The sequence below is a fragment of the Felis catus genome, chromosome B3 (genome assembly GCF_018350175.1).
Source record: "Felis catus isolate Fca126 chromosome B3, F.catus_Fca126_mat1.0, whole genome shotgun sequence".
Lineage (NCBI taxonomy): Eukaryota > Metazoa > Chordata > Mammalia > Carnivora > Felidae > Felis > Felis catus.
In genome coordinates this window covers 117,797,804-117,811,682 of record NC_058373.1, presented here as the reverse complement: position 1 = coordinate 117,811,682, position 13,879 = coordinate 117,797,804, and the positions used below count along the sequence as shown (strand labels likewise).

At 45.8% G+C, this 13,879-nt stretch overlaps 1 protein-coding gene across 8 annotated transcripts in view; it reads left to right on the top strand.

The window, feature by feature from the left end:
• DPF3 (double PHD fingers 3) overlaps window positions 1–13,879 on the top strand; it is a 307,348-nt gene that overhangs the window by 183,683 nt on the left and 109,786 nt on the right. For all 8 annotated transcript variants that reach the window (XM_045060175.1, XM_011283320.3, XM_045060176.1 and 5 more), the window contains exons 4-5: window positions 4,760–4,887; window positions 11,862–11,957. In XM_045060175.1, coding sequence (XP_044916110.1) covers window positions 4,760–4,887; window positions 11,862–11,957 — 224 coding nt within the window. The remainder of the gene's footprint in view (window positions 1–4,759; window positions 4,888–11,861; window positions 11,958–13,879) is intronic.

The following is a 13,879-nucleotide window of genomic DNA, read 5'->3' as shown; positions in this document are numbered from 1 at the left end:
TCAAAATGAGTATGCTAATAAAGAATTACTAAGTCCTATCTCTAGATGGAGTGTATTAGAATAAAACAATCAATGAAATCCCTGAGGGCTCAATAGGGAGCATGTCTAGGATGTACGTTGTACAAGAGCTTGGACCTGTTACCTTGTTTTACCCTTCACTCTGGGACCTCCTGTGGTCAGGAGCCAGGGAATGTACCCTCTGCCAGTTTGTTGGGAGGGCACTGGTTGGCCTGTCATTCTGACCTTGCAAGCCTTACCCAGAGTGCTTTGAAACCGGGGTTTGCCAGTGGTCAGCTAGAACGCTGGCCTGGAATGGTGCTCAGCTGGGTATGAAGAAGGCCGCATTAAGAGCCATACTTAATGTCCTTCCATGTTTTTGGGAAACAAAATCATAGCCCATGTTCCTTTTAATACTATAAACTATCAACCTGCACGAATATGGTAGCCACTAACCACACGTAGCTACGAAACCCTTGAAATATGGCTAATCTGAATTGAGATGTGCTGTTAAGTATAAAATTAACACCAGACTTTGAAGACTCAACGCAAATCAAAGAGTGCGGAAGATTGAATTACTATTTTCTTTTATATTTGTTACACACTGAAATGATAATGTTTTGGATGTAGTGGGTTAGAGAAAATCTATTGAAATTAGTTGCACCTGTTGCTTTTTGCTTTCTAAAATGTGGCTGCCGGAAAGCCTAAAATTTTGTAAGTAGCTTGCATTTTGCTTCCGTTGGACATTAAAATCAGGATTATTCTAACTTTGATGATAGTTACTTGGAGCATTTACAGGGCCCTTGGACCATCCCACGTTCTTTACATATACGATCGAATTTGGAATGATAAGTTTTGAATAGAAAAACCAAAATCAAAACAAGAATTGATAAGCCTCATTTTCCACTCTGTTTCCACGCTGGGTTTTTTGTGGCTCTTTCAGAGTTTCCTTAGGCAGTGTATTACCTTGTTTAATTTTCACACCAACCCTATGAAGTACTGTGTGTACCCTATGAAGTACCTTATTTAACACGTAAGGAAACAGAGACTCGGAGGTCTGAGTCATTAGCCTGTGGTCCCTCAGCTAATACAAGGCAGGGCGGGAGCTTGACGACAGGGCCATCTGAATGCAGAACTTCTGTGTGCCTATTTGGTAATTAGGCAAGGATGATGCCACTAGGTTTCTCCGTGACCCTGGGAAGGGCTCTTCATATTTCTGTGCTATGCTTTCCTCCCGAGGGATTGGCTGCTAAAGGCTATTGGAAGTCCCTTCTGGCTCTTTGCATTTAGGGAGCCCATTTCACTGTTCCCAATTTGGTTCTCTTTTTGCTCTTGGTTCTTTTACCGTGCCCATCTGGTAAATGACCAGAGGACCAAGAGAGTAGACTGAATTATGGAAAAATAGGATGGAGGAGTATTTAGCAGGGGAGGAAGAGGGAGAAAGAGAAGGAAGAGAAGGAAGTTCACAATGGATGGAAAGTTCCGTGTGGGGTCAGTATTGTTGCAGAAGGGGTGAATACCACATGGGAATGTTCATATAGAGCAGAGCCCAGAATCATGACCCAGACCTGCCCTCAGCTTCAGCAACGATCTGCCTTTTATTTCGAAATATGAAAACTATGGAGAGAGTTTAGAGATGTAGTGGAAATGCACAAAGGTTTGGAAAAGGGCTCTTCGAGGAAGAACCAAAGAGAGACAAGGTGACGTCTGTACAAGCTAGAGAGTATGTGAGTGGATTCTGGAGGCAGATTGGGGTCCAGGCTGGGCTTTGCCCCTTAATAACTGTGTGACACTAAACAGGTTCTATACCTCCCTAAGCTGCAGCGTCCTCATCTGTGAAATGGGATAGTAACTGTGCTCGCCTCTTGGGTGGGGGTGGGGGTTAAACAATACTTAGCAATAACAGTTGCCACAGTTTGAATGTTTACTATGCGCCAAGCACTCTGCATGTACACAAACATATCAACGCCCACTGAGGCTCATCCTGGGCCTGCAGAATGCTAAATAGGATACATAAAGTGGGGCTCTCTTCATGATCTCTGTGGCCTCTGGGAAGGATCCTTTGGCTGCATTCGTATTCTGCTGTGTGGCTTTCTGTGAAGTTACTTAACTTCTCTGAGCCTCAGGTCACTTGTTTATAAAATGAGATGATTAAAGCAGATGATCTGTAAGGCTTTTTTTTCAGCTCTAAAATGCTGTGCAATTCTGGAAATAGGATTTGGTTGGTGCTGAGGAGGCTAAGGGGGATACTAAAATAGGAAATTCAAATATATATATATATATATATATATATATATATATATATATATATGATTATGATAAATTCGAAGGATGGTGACCAGCTGTTCTCTTTTCAGGGAGGACAGGACATGGGGCAACATGCTTTCATTGTTTTGTATCAGACGTTTGGAAACCTTTTTTTGACTTGGGAGGAAGAGTAGGCTCTGGAGTTTCACGCCCTGAACTCATTAAAGCAGACAGTGGACTGTTTCTCTGACGTTCAACTTTAACATAACTTCCTCACGTAGGCCTTCCCTGACCCCCTGATCGAAAGTAAACCCCGCCCCCCCCCCCACAGTGTTCTTCCTTCACATTTCCCTCTGTTGTTTCCCCCTATTGCACTTATGACAATTTGTAATTGCGTATTTATTTTGCATGCCGTGTTTAGTGTCTCCTTAGATTGTGAACCACCCAAAAGCCAGGGCCGTCTGCATTTGGTAAACCTCCCGCGGGCCTAGTGGTAACACCGTGGTTCTTTGTAAATATTTGTTGAATGAATAGGGATATGGATGACTTTCAGAGGTGGTTGATTTGGTGGTAGTACTTCTTGATGGAGGTGGACCCTTTGCTTGCCTTTTTTGGTAAGAAAAATCCCAAAGATCTTATCTCTCCAGGAACTCTAGATGCTGTTTCTCCTTCCCACCATTTTCTCCCGGGGGGTTGGTTTCTTCAGTTTTGCTGGGATACCCTAGCGCCTCTTTCTCGTGGACTGGTCAGCCTACATCTGGTTTTGAGGAGATGGAAGGGGGTGGGTAGAGTTCCATCTGAGTCAGAATAAAGCCCAGCAGAGGAGGACTTGATTGTGCTGTTATTTCCATTTTCTCCCCCCGATCCACCCTTCATCCTGGGGCACTGACCTTTAGCCTCCTTTATCCTGGGAAACTGACCTTGGTATGCCGCATCACTGAGGCTCCCTTGCCTTCTGGCGTCTAGTTGAGGTTGGCCAATGGGAGGGCAGAGGAGGAAGACAAGGATGAAAGAGAGAGGTTGGACTTGGTTCTTTCGCCCATGAGCTCACTGAGGCTGCGAGTCACAGATCTGTCGAGATTCTTGCAAAGGCTCTCCCTCTGTCCCTCCATGAATAGCAGTGGTAATGACTCCCCACTGGGATGCTTCACCCTTCCATGTTGTTCCCTTGCTCCTGCCCACACCTCTGTCAATAGTTCCTACACTAAACTCTCAATTCCCCCTACACCTAGGCCATTTGTTCCCCCTGACTATTTTCTCGGGCACCCATCCCTCATATTCCTGTATTCATCTTACCTGATAACAGGATAGGAGCCAAGCCTCTAATTGCCATGGGGGTATGAGGTACAGAATTAGAGGAGATTGGATGAATGTTTTGTAGCAAATCAAAATATGATCACCTATACCTGAGGTTTCGGTTTTTAATTTAACAAAAACAAAACCAAAAATCTTCCTTTGGGTTAAGAGTTTGGGGGACATCTTGAGAAAGGAATTCAGCTTCTTTCTCTTGGTCTCTTCCACACGTAGGGCTGACTCTGGCCACCACTGCTCAGCGGGCCCTATGACCTCAAGCCCCAGGTAGCCAATCAAACTGTGACATCTTCAGAAAAAGTGCCCTGGTGTGCAGGCACTGCAGCCCCCATCCATCGATCTGGGGTCTGTTAGGTATCTGTGCTCCCTCTTCTCTTCCCTTGGCTTTAGTGGTCTTTGTATCCCTTGATGAGAACAGCCTCTCTGAGGTTGAAACAGCTTCTTTTTTAAAATTAAAAAAAATATTTTAAAATTTTATTTTAGAGAGAGCACATGTGGGGGAGAGAAGCGGGGGGGGGGGGAGACAGAGAGAGAGAGAGAGAGAGAGAGAGAGAGAGAGAGAATCTTAAGCAGGTTCTACACTAAGTCAGTGTGGAGTCTGACTCAGAGCTCAATCCCATGACCCTGGGATCATGACCTGAGCCGAAATCAAGAGTCAGATGCTCAACTGACTGAGCCACCCAGGCGTCCCAGAGTAGCTTCTCGTGGAGCAACCTGGAGCTGGGCAGGCAGGGTGGCTGAGGGGAGGTCATGGAGTTGCCAGACAAGACTTGGGGTAGAGGGAGAGAACGGTAAGACCCGAGGCTAATGTTGGTGTATTGCTGTAGAGTTTTCAAAGCACTTCAAGGTAAAGCAACATATTTATGTCCCACAAAACAGCCCTGTGGGGTACTGGGCATTGTTACCCTCACTCTCTAGATGCACCTTGCCCATAGTCACTGTCCATCTGGAACCATTTCTGTGCTGCCTCTGCTGTCTGTGAGGGTATCGGCAGGGTTGGAATCTGCCTCTGGGACTGTGAACAGGAGATGAAAAAGCCGGACCCAACTCCGGTGTTCCTGTTCCACCCAGAGGAGAGAGCGCAGGCTGTCTCTAGCCCTACCCAGAGCTTCTGGTTCCTGTGTGCCCTCAGGGCCACCCGCTGTCACTCCTGTCCCTCCTGCTTCTAATGACCTGACCCTGCTTCTCTGTCCTTACTTTTCAGAAGTGGAGCTGCCCCTGAAAAAGGATGGCTTCACCTCAGAAAGCACCACACTGGAAGCCTTGCTCCGTGGTGAGGGTGTTGAGAAGAAGGTGGATGCCAGAGAGGAGGAAAGCATTCAGGAAATACAGGTATTTCCGTGCCCGCTGTGGGGAGTGTGTCCAGAGCGTCACCATTATGCTTCCAGAACTCTGGCACTGGCTGGGGATCCTCCTCCCAAACTGCCCCGTGGCATTGCTGCTGGGAGACTCGCAAATTCTTTTCTAATTTAACCTGTCCCCCATCCCCCAGAAGAAGTCATTATTCCTCTCCCTTCGTGTCTACTCAAAATATATTTTTTGCTTGCTGTATGCCAGGCGCCGTGCTGGGTCCTGGGGACACAATGGTGAACCAGATAGAGGGAGTCCTCGCCCCTGGGGAGCAAACAGTCCATAGTTCAGTCTTGAAACCTCAGGGGTTGTCTACACCAGCTTGTCTTGAGTGAGCCCTTGCCCTCTGCTTGCTCACACCCTGTACTCAGCTCTAGTCCACAGCACCCTCTCCTCCTTCAAGGCCAGTGTAGGAGTCACCCTTCAGGCAGGGCTGGTGGGTCCTGTCCCTCCCTGTTTGTTTAGCACCCTCTGTTCCCAGCACTATGGGGCTCTTCCTACTCAAGATTATAATGGTACACTCTCACCATTTCTCATTTATCTGCCTTGAATCTCTGGTCTTGAATACAACGGTTGGCACAGAATATTGTAGTAATATTAATTAATATAAATATTAAACAATAGTATTAAAAATTAAATATAATTCAATTATTAAAATCAAATTACATTTATATTAAATGTATATTTTATTATACTTTATATTTTATGTGACACATATATATCTTATTACATATTTATTAATTGTATATCTAATTTAATGTTTAGTATTTGCATATTAATTCATTGAAGTTAGAATTAAAGCAATAACAGTTAAAGTTTTGGTTTGCTTCCTAAGTACCAGCAAGTCAGGGCGTTCCACTGAGTCAGGGACCATGCTGTTGTGTTCACCGTTGTCCCCTTGGGGACTTGCACGTGCCCGGCAGTCGAATCTCAATAAAGATGTAGAACGAAGCAGTGAATTGGCCTCCTTCTCTGCCATCCCATGTTCAGATGAATGGTCAGGTCTTCTCCATGTCACAACGTGGCTTCTATTGGCTGCCTCCTCTCCTCCTGAGAGTTACAGCCCTAGTAAAAATCCTTAATAGCTGTAACCTCCATGCATCTAATGCCCCTTGGAGTCGTCTGTCACACCCAACGGTCAGTTCATTGGGAATCCTGTGAGCTGTGCCCACAACCCAAATCCAGAGCACAGACTCTTCTTAACAGGTCCCTCTGCTACTGCCCTGGTTCCGGCTGCTGTCATCTCTGGTCTGAAGGGCTCCCATTATTTTCTATTAAAAAAATATGTTTTTAATGTTTATTTATTTTTGAGAGAGTGACAAAGTGTGAGCAGGGAGGGGCAGAGAGAGAGAGAGAGAGAGAGGGGGGGAGACACAGAATGTGAAGCAGCCTCCAGGCTCTGAGCTGTCAGCACAGAGTCCGATGCGGGGCTTGAACTCATGACCCGTGAGATCATGACCTGAACCCAAGTTGGACGCTCAACCGACCGAGCCACCTGGGTGCCCCTGCAGTTGCTTTCTAAGTGGTGCCCCTGTTAGTGGCTGAGGGGGAACCCTTTAATACCTAAGTTGGATCCTGTTGTTACTGGGCCTGCAAACTTGCACAGGCTCCTGTTGTCCCAGAATAAAAAGTCAAGGCCCCTTACCTCTCCGACTCGGTTGCTTCGCCTTTTCCTTGCTCACTCTGCTGTAGGCACACTGGTGTCTTTTTGCTCCTTCTAGAACACACCAGGCACTCTCTTGCCTCGGGGTTTTTGGTCGGCCCATTTCCTCTGCCTGCAGAGTCCTCTCCCCAGACCTCAGCTGGGCCCTCACCCTCCCCTTCTTCACTTTGTGCTCCTGTCTCTTCTTTATGAAGTTTACCCCAATCACTGTGTGTGCTACCACATCCTGTGTCCTCCCTGCCCCCCAGCGCCCCCGATTCCCTTACTCTGCTTTCTTTTGCTTCTTCTTTTTTTCTTCCCATAGCTTTGATCGCTATCTAACATACTTTGTAATTTGCTGATTTGTTATGTATTGTTTATTTTCTGTCTTCTTCCAATAGAATGTAAACTCAAGGGTGGGATTCTTTGTCCGTCTTGTTCACTAATACATCTGAAGCATGCAAACGGTGCCTAGCACGTAGTAGGTACACCATAAATAATCTCTTGAACGGATGTGCAAGTGAACAGATTCCTGGGAGTCACCCCATCCCCCGTCCTTCCCCTCTCTAACATGTCCTACTTTGCTAGCTGATCTTTCATGCCGACAGAAAGCTCAGCTTGTGCCAATCCCTTGTTTAAAAAACTTAGCTGAAACACTTGTTTCCTACTAGGTCAGTCCAAAATGATGCGTCTGATCTTCTTGGGGCTCCTCTCTCTGCTCCTAACCTAGTTTTCAGGCTTATTTCCCCTCACTCCTGAGCTCCTCTCTTCTTCAGTCTTCTTCCCTCTGTGCCTGTGGTCATGCTGTATCCTTTATGTGGTGAATTTTTTCTTCTACTCTATGTGTACAAATTCCACCCATCAGTTAGGCTCAGCCCCAATACCACCTACCTCATGAAGCCTTTCTTGATCGCCCCACAGCCAGAGGGATCTCTTCTTGTCACTGACATTTAGGGTGCCTAGTCCTTTCTTGTTTGTTTTTTTTCCCTATTCGTGTATTCCCCTCTTTCCCCCAGATTTTGGACTTTCAGGTCTTTGAAGTTAAGGTCTGTCACATCTGTATTGTGCAGTTAGCGTTAATTTCACAGAATCAGTGGAAGGGACAGAGCCATTGCCCAGAAGCCCTGATGCTCTAGTGATAGGTAGTCTCACCCTTTCAAGCTGGTTCGGGTTCTTCTCAGGCAGCCTCGGGCCAGTATATGGGTCATCACTGTGGAATTATCATCATCACTAACATCTCCTACGTAAATGGAATGTCTGATATGTGCAGAGGTGGGCTGCCATTTACTGTGCTAGAAGCCAAAACCAGGACCATGAGCCAAATGAGTTTACACGTTCTTATTGGCTTTGGTTTGTAGAATAAGGCACATATGTAGTATATAGACTGTATTTGTTCCATTTTTTAAATTCATTCATTCCACCAAAGTTTATCGAGTGCCTTCTCTAAGCAGGCACTGTGCTAGGTTCTGGGGAGACAGAGAAGCCAAGAGAGACCAGTCCCATCTGTTCACCTTTATATTTTAGTATGATATATAGACAGAAAACACATAAACAAAGGCAATAATTGCGTTTCAGGATAAATGACCATGAAAAGAACAGAGTCTGAAGATTCAATATGAGAGGAGGGACAGATTCTAGGTAGTGTCCTATGGGAGATAAGAGATTTAACCTCAGTCCTAAGGGATGGGAAGGAGCAAGTGAAGTGAGGCTGTGGGGAGGAGCTTTCTGGGTAGAGGAACAGTGTGTGTGAAGGCCTCGAGATGGGTCTGAGCTTGTAGTTTTGAAAGAACAGACAGAAGATGCAGAACTCATAGAACTCAATAACAACAACAACAACAAAACCCCCAAACAATTCAATTCCAAATGGTCAGAGGACCTGAACAGATATTTTGCCAAAGAAGACATAGAGATGGCCAACTGAATGGATAAAGAAGATGTGGTATATATACACAATGGAATACTACTCCGCTCTGAAAAAGAATGAAATCTTACCACTTGTGACAACACGGATGGACCTTGAGGACATTATGCTAAGTGAAATAAATCAGAGAAAGACAAATACCACACGATTTCCCTTATATGTGGAATCTAAAAAACAGAACAAACAAAACCGAACCAGACTTATAGATACAGAGAACAGATTGGTGGTTGCCAGAGAATGTCAGATCATGATGTTGTTCACCTGAAACTGATGTAATATTGTAGGTCAAGAAATAAAAAGAAAAACGGGAAAAAAATTTCGACAGAAGGCCTGTGTGGCTTAGAGGACCGTGCCGGTGGGGGGAAGGGCCTAGAATGGAGTAGGAGGGGCTGGCAGGGTCAAACCACTCTGGCTTCTCAGGACATGATTTCATGGGAGTGAAAAAGGAAGCCATTTTAACCAGGGGAGCGAATATGTGTTTCTTCAAGATCCCTCTGGCTACTGCCTGGAAAGGAGACTGGACACGGGGCCGGTGGGGGGGAGAGAAATCAGTTAGGAGGCTTTGCAGTGTTCCAGGCCAGAGATAATGGAGTCTTTAAAAGGCATTCCTTCTTCTTTTTTAAACACAACCACAAACCATTGTTATCATCACCGTAAAGACTGTTTAGAGTAACAGGGAGAAAAGTTATTTTAAAATGTGTTTATTTTCCAGATAATGTCCTTGGGCAGAGAATGCAAGTATGTTAGTGGGGGATCAGCTGCATCTAAGTTGGATCCCGGCCCTCGACTCCTCTGCACAGGACGCCCCCTCTGCTTCCTGAGCCCTGAATGCGAGCTTTGTTTGTTAGGGACTCCTGGCTCCTCCCTAGTTATGCAGAGAGGCTTCTGGGTGTCGGGGCCACATTGCAGGAAATGCAAACACACTGGGGTGGCTGCTGTCACATCTGAAGCCTGGGGCACAGCATAGTGGTTCTCAAGACACCGAGAGACCAATGGGAAGAGAGAGGGAGAAGTCATTTTACTTCCGGACATCGAGGCCAGGCGGCACTCCTGGAGACTAACTCAGCAGCCTTCAACCAGTGTTTTATCTTCCAACCCTGAGTCCATATTGCAGGTCATAAATCCCTTCATAATAAAAAATGAGAGTGGAGTCATATTGTACAAGATGCCAGAGGCAATGACCTTTAAATATGAGGCACTCGGAACTCGCCATGATTAAATGACTTCAAGACCCGGAAGTTGGCAGGACAGCTGTTTGAACAGCAACAACAGTCATAACAACAACACCTGATATTTACACTGCATCTTTTCACCAAAGTCTGCAGAGCATTTGACTTGTCATTGTCTTGCTTGACTTTCACTTGTGTTCCCACTGATGGTTCAGGGAGCCAAGATGCAGAGAGCCTAGGAGGCTTGCTTGGGACCTGGGCCGATGTTTTCTAGCTATGGGCCACAGGTCGTGTCTAGCAGACAGAGCTGCTTCTCTGTTGGATGGCTGTGGTTGGCCTTGAGAACCCCCATGTGCTGTCAGCTGATGGCTTCCCAAGTAAGCCCAGTAGAGAAGCCGGAGAATTTACTAATCTGTTTTGATCTAGTAAATTGAGGTATATTATGTAGACCTTATGTGAACCCCTGTGGTTGGGAGAGAACTCCGACACGAAGGCAGTGGGAGAAGGTACCTGGAAACTCACTCCTGGGCTTCCTGCTTGGAAGACAGGCCAGAGGTGTTGTCCAGGAGGCTACCTGAGCAGTGATGGTGAGACCACATGTCAGTGCAGTGTGTGCTGCTTGTAAGCCTTTTCATAGCTTGTGTGATTATCACGCCATCACAAGCATGGATGGATGCTGTTATCATGTATAATATGGTACCTGCCTTTCTTCTAGCTTCATCTCATACGAGTCTCTCTCTGAGTCACTGAGCTCTAGTCACACTTGCCTCTTTCTGCAACGTGGACAAGCCAAATTCCTCTTCCTCCCTCCGGGAGTTTGCTCATGATGTTCCCTCTGCCCAGAATACTTTCCTTCCCACCGTGCCCTCCATCCCCATTCCCCAGGCTAGTCTTTGCTCATCCTTTACATCTCAACTCTCTTAGGTCACTTCCTCAGGTAAGCCTCTCCTGACCCTCAGATTAGGTAAAATTCCCTCTAACAGCCTCTCCTAGCAGCTTGCACCTGCCCATCACTGCATTTATGGCAGTAGTAACTATATGGTTGTGGTTTTTATTTAAATATGTTTTCCCTTCACTATGCTGTGGAATCTTTTTAGGGCCAGGCCTGACTGTAGTCATTCTGTGGCTTGTCTAGCATGTAGTACAGCCATGTAGTCAGCACTAGACACATGTTTGTTGATTGAATGAATAAATGAATTCCTATTTTATAATTGGGGAAACTGAGGCACGAAGACATGATGACTCACCCAAAGTCACACAGTGAGTCCATAAAGAAGCTCCTAGGGCCCCAGACATGGAGTCCAGTGAGCTCCGTCCCCCTTTCACTTTGGGGAGCTGGGTCCTCTGCCACAGTCTTTCATTTCTCCCCCAAATCTAGAAGTACACACCTTACCTGTCCTCCCCACTCCCAAAGGGAATGAAGTGTTCATGTCCCTACAGGAAGGGTCTACATAATATACCTCAATCTTCAGGCATAGGGCTGAGAAATGAACAGAAAACTCTGGGCTGATGAACCTGACTTGACTTTGGTCTTGGATTCACTGTACGACCTTGGGCAATCAAAACTGCTTTTAGCCTCAGTTTATTCACCTGCAAAATGGGAATTGGATTCTCTGCTGCTATGTGACTCACAGGGCTATTGGAGAGTGATAATTAAATTCATGATCTTTAAGCTTTCGTTACAAGTAATGTGCTGTAATGAAAACCCATTTTTCTTAAAAAAAAAACAATGGACGATTAAGAACAACACATTAATGTCAAATTCTGGTCAGATGAACAGGAAGTTACTTGTTTTCATCAAACAGGGCAGGGTTCCAGAATGGCAGAGAAAGAAGGAACATATTTTCGTATTTAGGAACAAAGGAAAATTACATTAAAAAAGTTAAGTTTTGAAAAACATCTTGGGTCCACATAGAGAAGTGCCTCTACCAGAGTATTCTCTTTTTAGAAAATGTTTCTTGGGTAAAAATAGTTGAAAAAAGTCAGTGTTCTGGGAGGATTGGGCTGGAAGGGGCCCAAGGGTTTGAGAGAGTTGTTACCGCCAAGAGCTCAGACTCTGGGCAGCATCTCGGAGGCCCTGCTTCCCAAGCAATGGCAGCGTCTTGTTTTGTTAAAACATAACAACAAAACAGACCCCCCCCCCACCCACCCAAATCACCCCTGGATGGCTTTCTCCTTTGCATTTTATTTCTCAACTCTTTTGTTTATTTTCTTGTCTTTTCAGAGGGTTTTGGAAAATGATGAAAATGTAGAAGAAGGAAATGAAGAAGAAGATTTAGAAGAGGATATTCCCAAGCGAAAGAATAGGACCAGAGGACGGGTAAGCTGGAGACGCCATGATGGAGGGAAGAGATAAGGGAGACTGAGGGTGGAAGCACAACTGGTCCCCAGACCCAGAGTCCCACTTCAAGCAGACAAAGCTCATGTACACAGCCTCCCTTGATGAATACTCAGAGAAGAAAATGCCAGAAGAGCTCTGACCCCTGGTGATAGCCTGTAAGAGTTCAGCCCTTAAAGGAGGGAGAGGAAGTGGGAGAAGGTAACCTGAGGGGACAGTGAGGGTCCTGGGAGGGTTGGGGTGGGGTCTGTAGAAGGGTAGAGGATGAGGAGAAAGTGACTTTTGGACCCATTACTTGGTCTTAAAAGAAGGCTGAATTTTCCTATCCCTGGGGCTGCCCCAGAGTGACAAGGTCAGGACACCTGCTTTGGGGTATGTTTCACTAGGTGGAGAGTAGAATCATGCTGGGAAAGCAGGGGGGCCATGAATGGTTTCCACATGGGTGGGGCATGGGCTTTTGGTGTGGGCCCGGGATGTGGCAAGAGGAGGCCAGGAGCCTGGGAAATGGGCAGATGAAAAATCCAAGGTGGAAGGTATAAACCTATGGGAGTGGTCCTTGAGGGGAGGGACCCAAGCCTGAGTGGTGCTCTCAGACATGCAGGTTGCTTCTCCAGAGTGCTCGTATCCAAGCCCAGTAGGCTTTTGGCAGTCATCCTCAGGGGTCTGCAAGGGCGTCTGAAAATAACCAGGTGACAAGGGACCTCCAAGGATAAGCTTTCTTTCCATCTAGAGAATTGGTCTTTAGTCTTCTGGCTCCTTCAGTCTCTGGACAGGATCCTTACCCCTCCCATGGATAAGAGGCCAGTCCTGGGTGCCCTGTGGGTTTGGGTCCCGTGATAATTATGGCAAGCCTCTCTATTCCCGTGCTTCTTGTGCTTTAGTATACATCAAAATCACCAGGGGCGCCTATTGCAATGCACATTCCCAGGACCCTACTCCCAGAAGTTCTGATTTAGGAGGTCTAGGGTAGGGCCTGGAAAGCTGTATCATAAGCAAGTTCCTAGGTGAATGGTGCAAGCAGTCCAGTTTTGCCCACATTGAGCTCAGATGCTCTGACTTGCTGATGGGGCTGGAATTTCTCAGGCTGGGCAGGGCAACCCTGTCATGCGTCACGCCTTTTATAGTCACCAGCCAGCTTCAGTAATGATCTTGTTTTATTTGTTCTTTACTCCCATTTGTTGTTGGTTTATATATTTATTTAATTTTTGGAAGAATATGTGAAAGGAAGTCATAGGCATTTTGTCATTTAACCTGCATATACCTCAGAGTATATCTCTAACAAATATCATTATTATACCCAGTACAAATAACAACTACTCTAATATCTACTATCTAGTCCCTGATGATTTCCTCAAAAGTGCCTTTTTACAGTTGGTTTGTTTGAAACATAAGCCTCTTTTGTTCCATACCTCTTCCTTGCTCTACCCCACCACACGCATACATATTTTTTTCTTCTCCACATCATTTATTCATTGAAAAACTTGGGTGGTTCGTCTTGTAGAATTTCCCACATTCTAGGTTTGGTGGATTGGTGGTATTTAATGTATCCTCTTTATTTCCTGAAAACTGGTGGTTTGATTAGAGACCTGATTAGATTCAGGGTATTTGTGTATGTGTAAATTTTTTTTTGGTGGGGCAAGAATCTTCCCTGTGCTTCTTACTGCATTACATGAGGAGGTACATGTTGTCCAGCTGTTCTGTCTTGGGGAAAAATGGATCAGTGGATTTGGGTATTGTCAGCCTGATCTCTCCTTAAAAGGTTCCCCATCAAGTTTCCATCTGGTTGCTTCAGCAGCTATGGGTAAACTTGCCTAGACCCATGACTTCACTGGGGGCTACAAAATAGTGAATACCCAATTCCGTCATTGGAGGAGGCTTTAGGGTTTCTGGGCCTTTTGCAAACT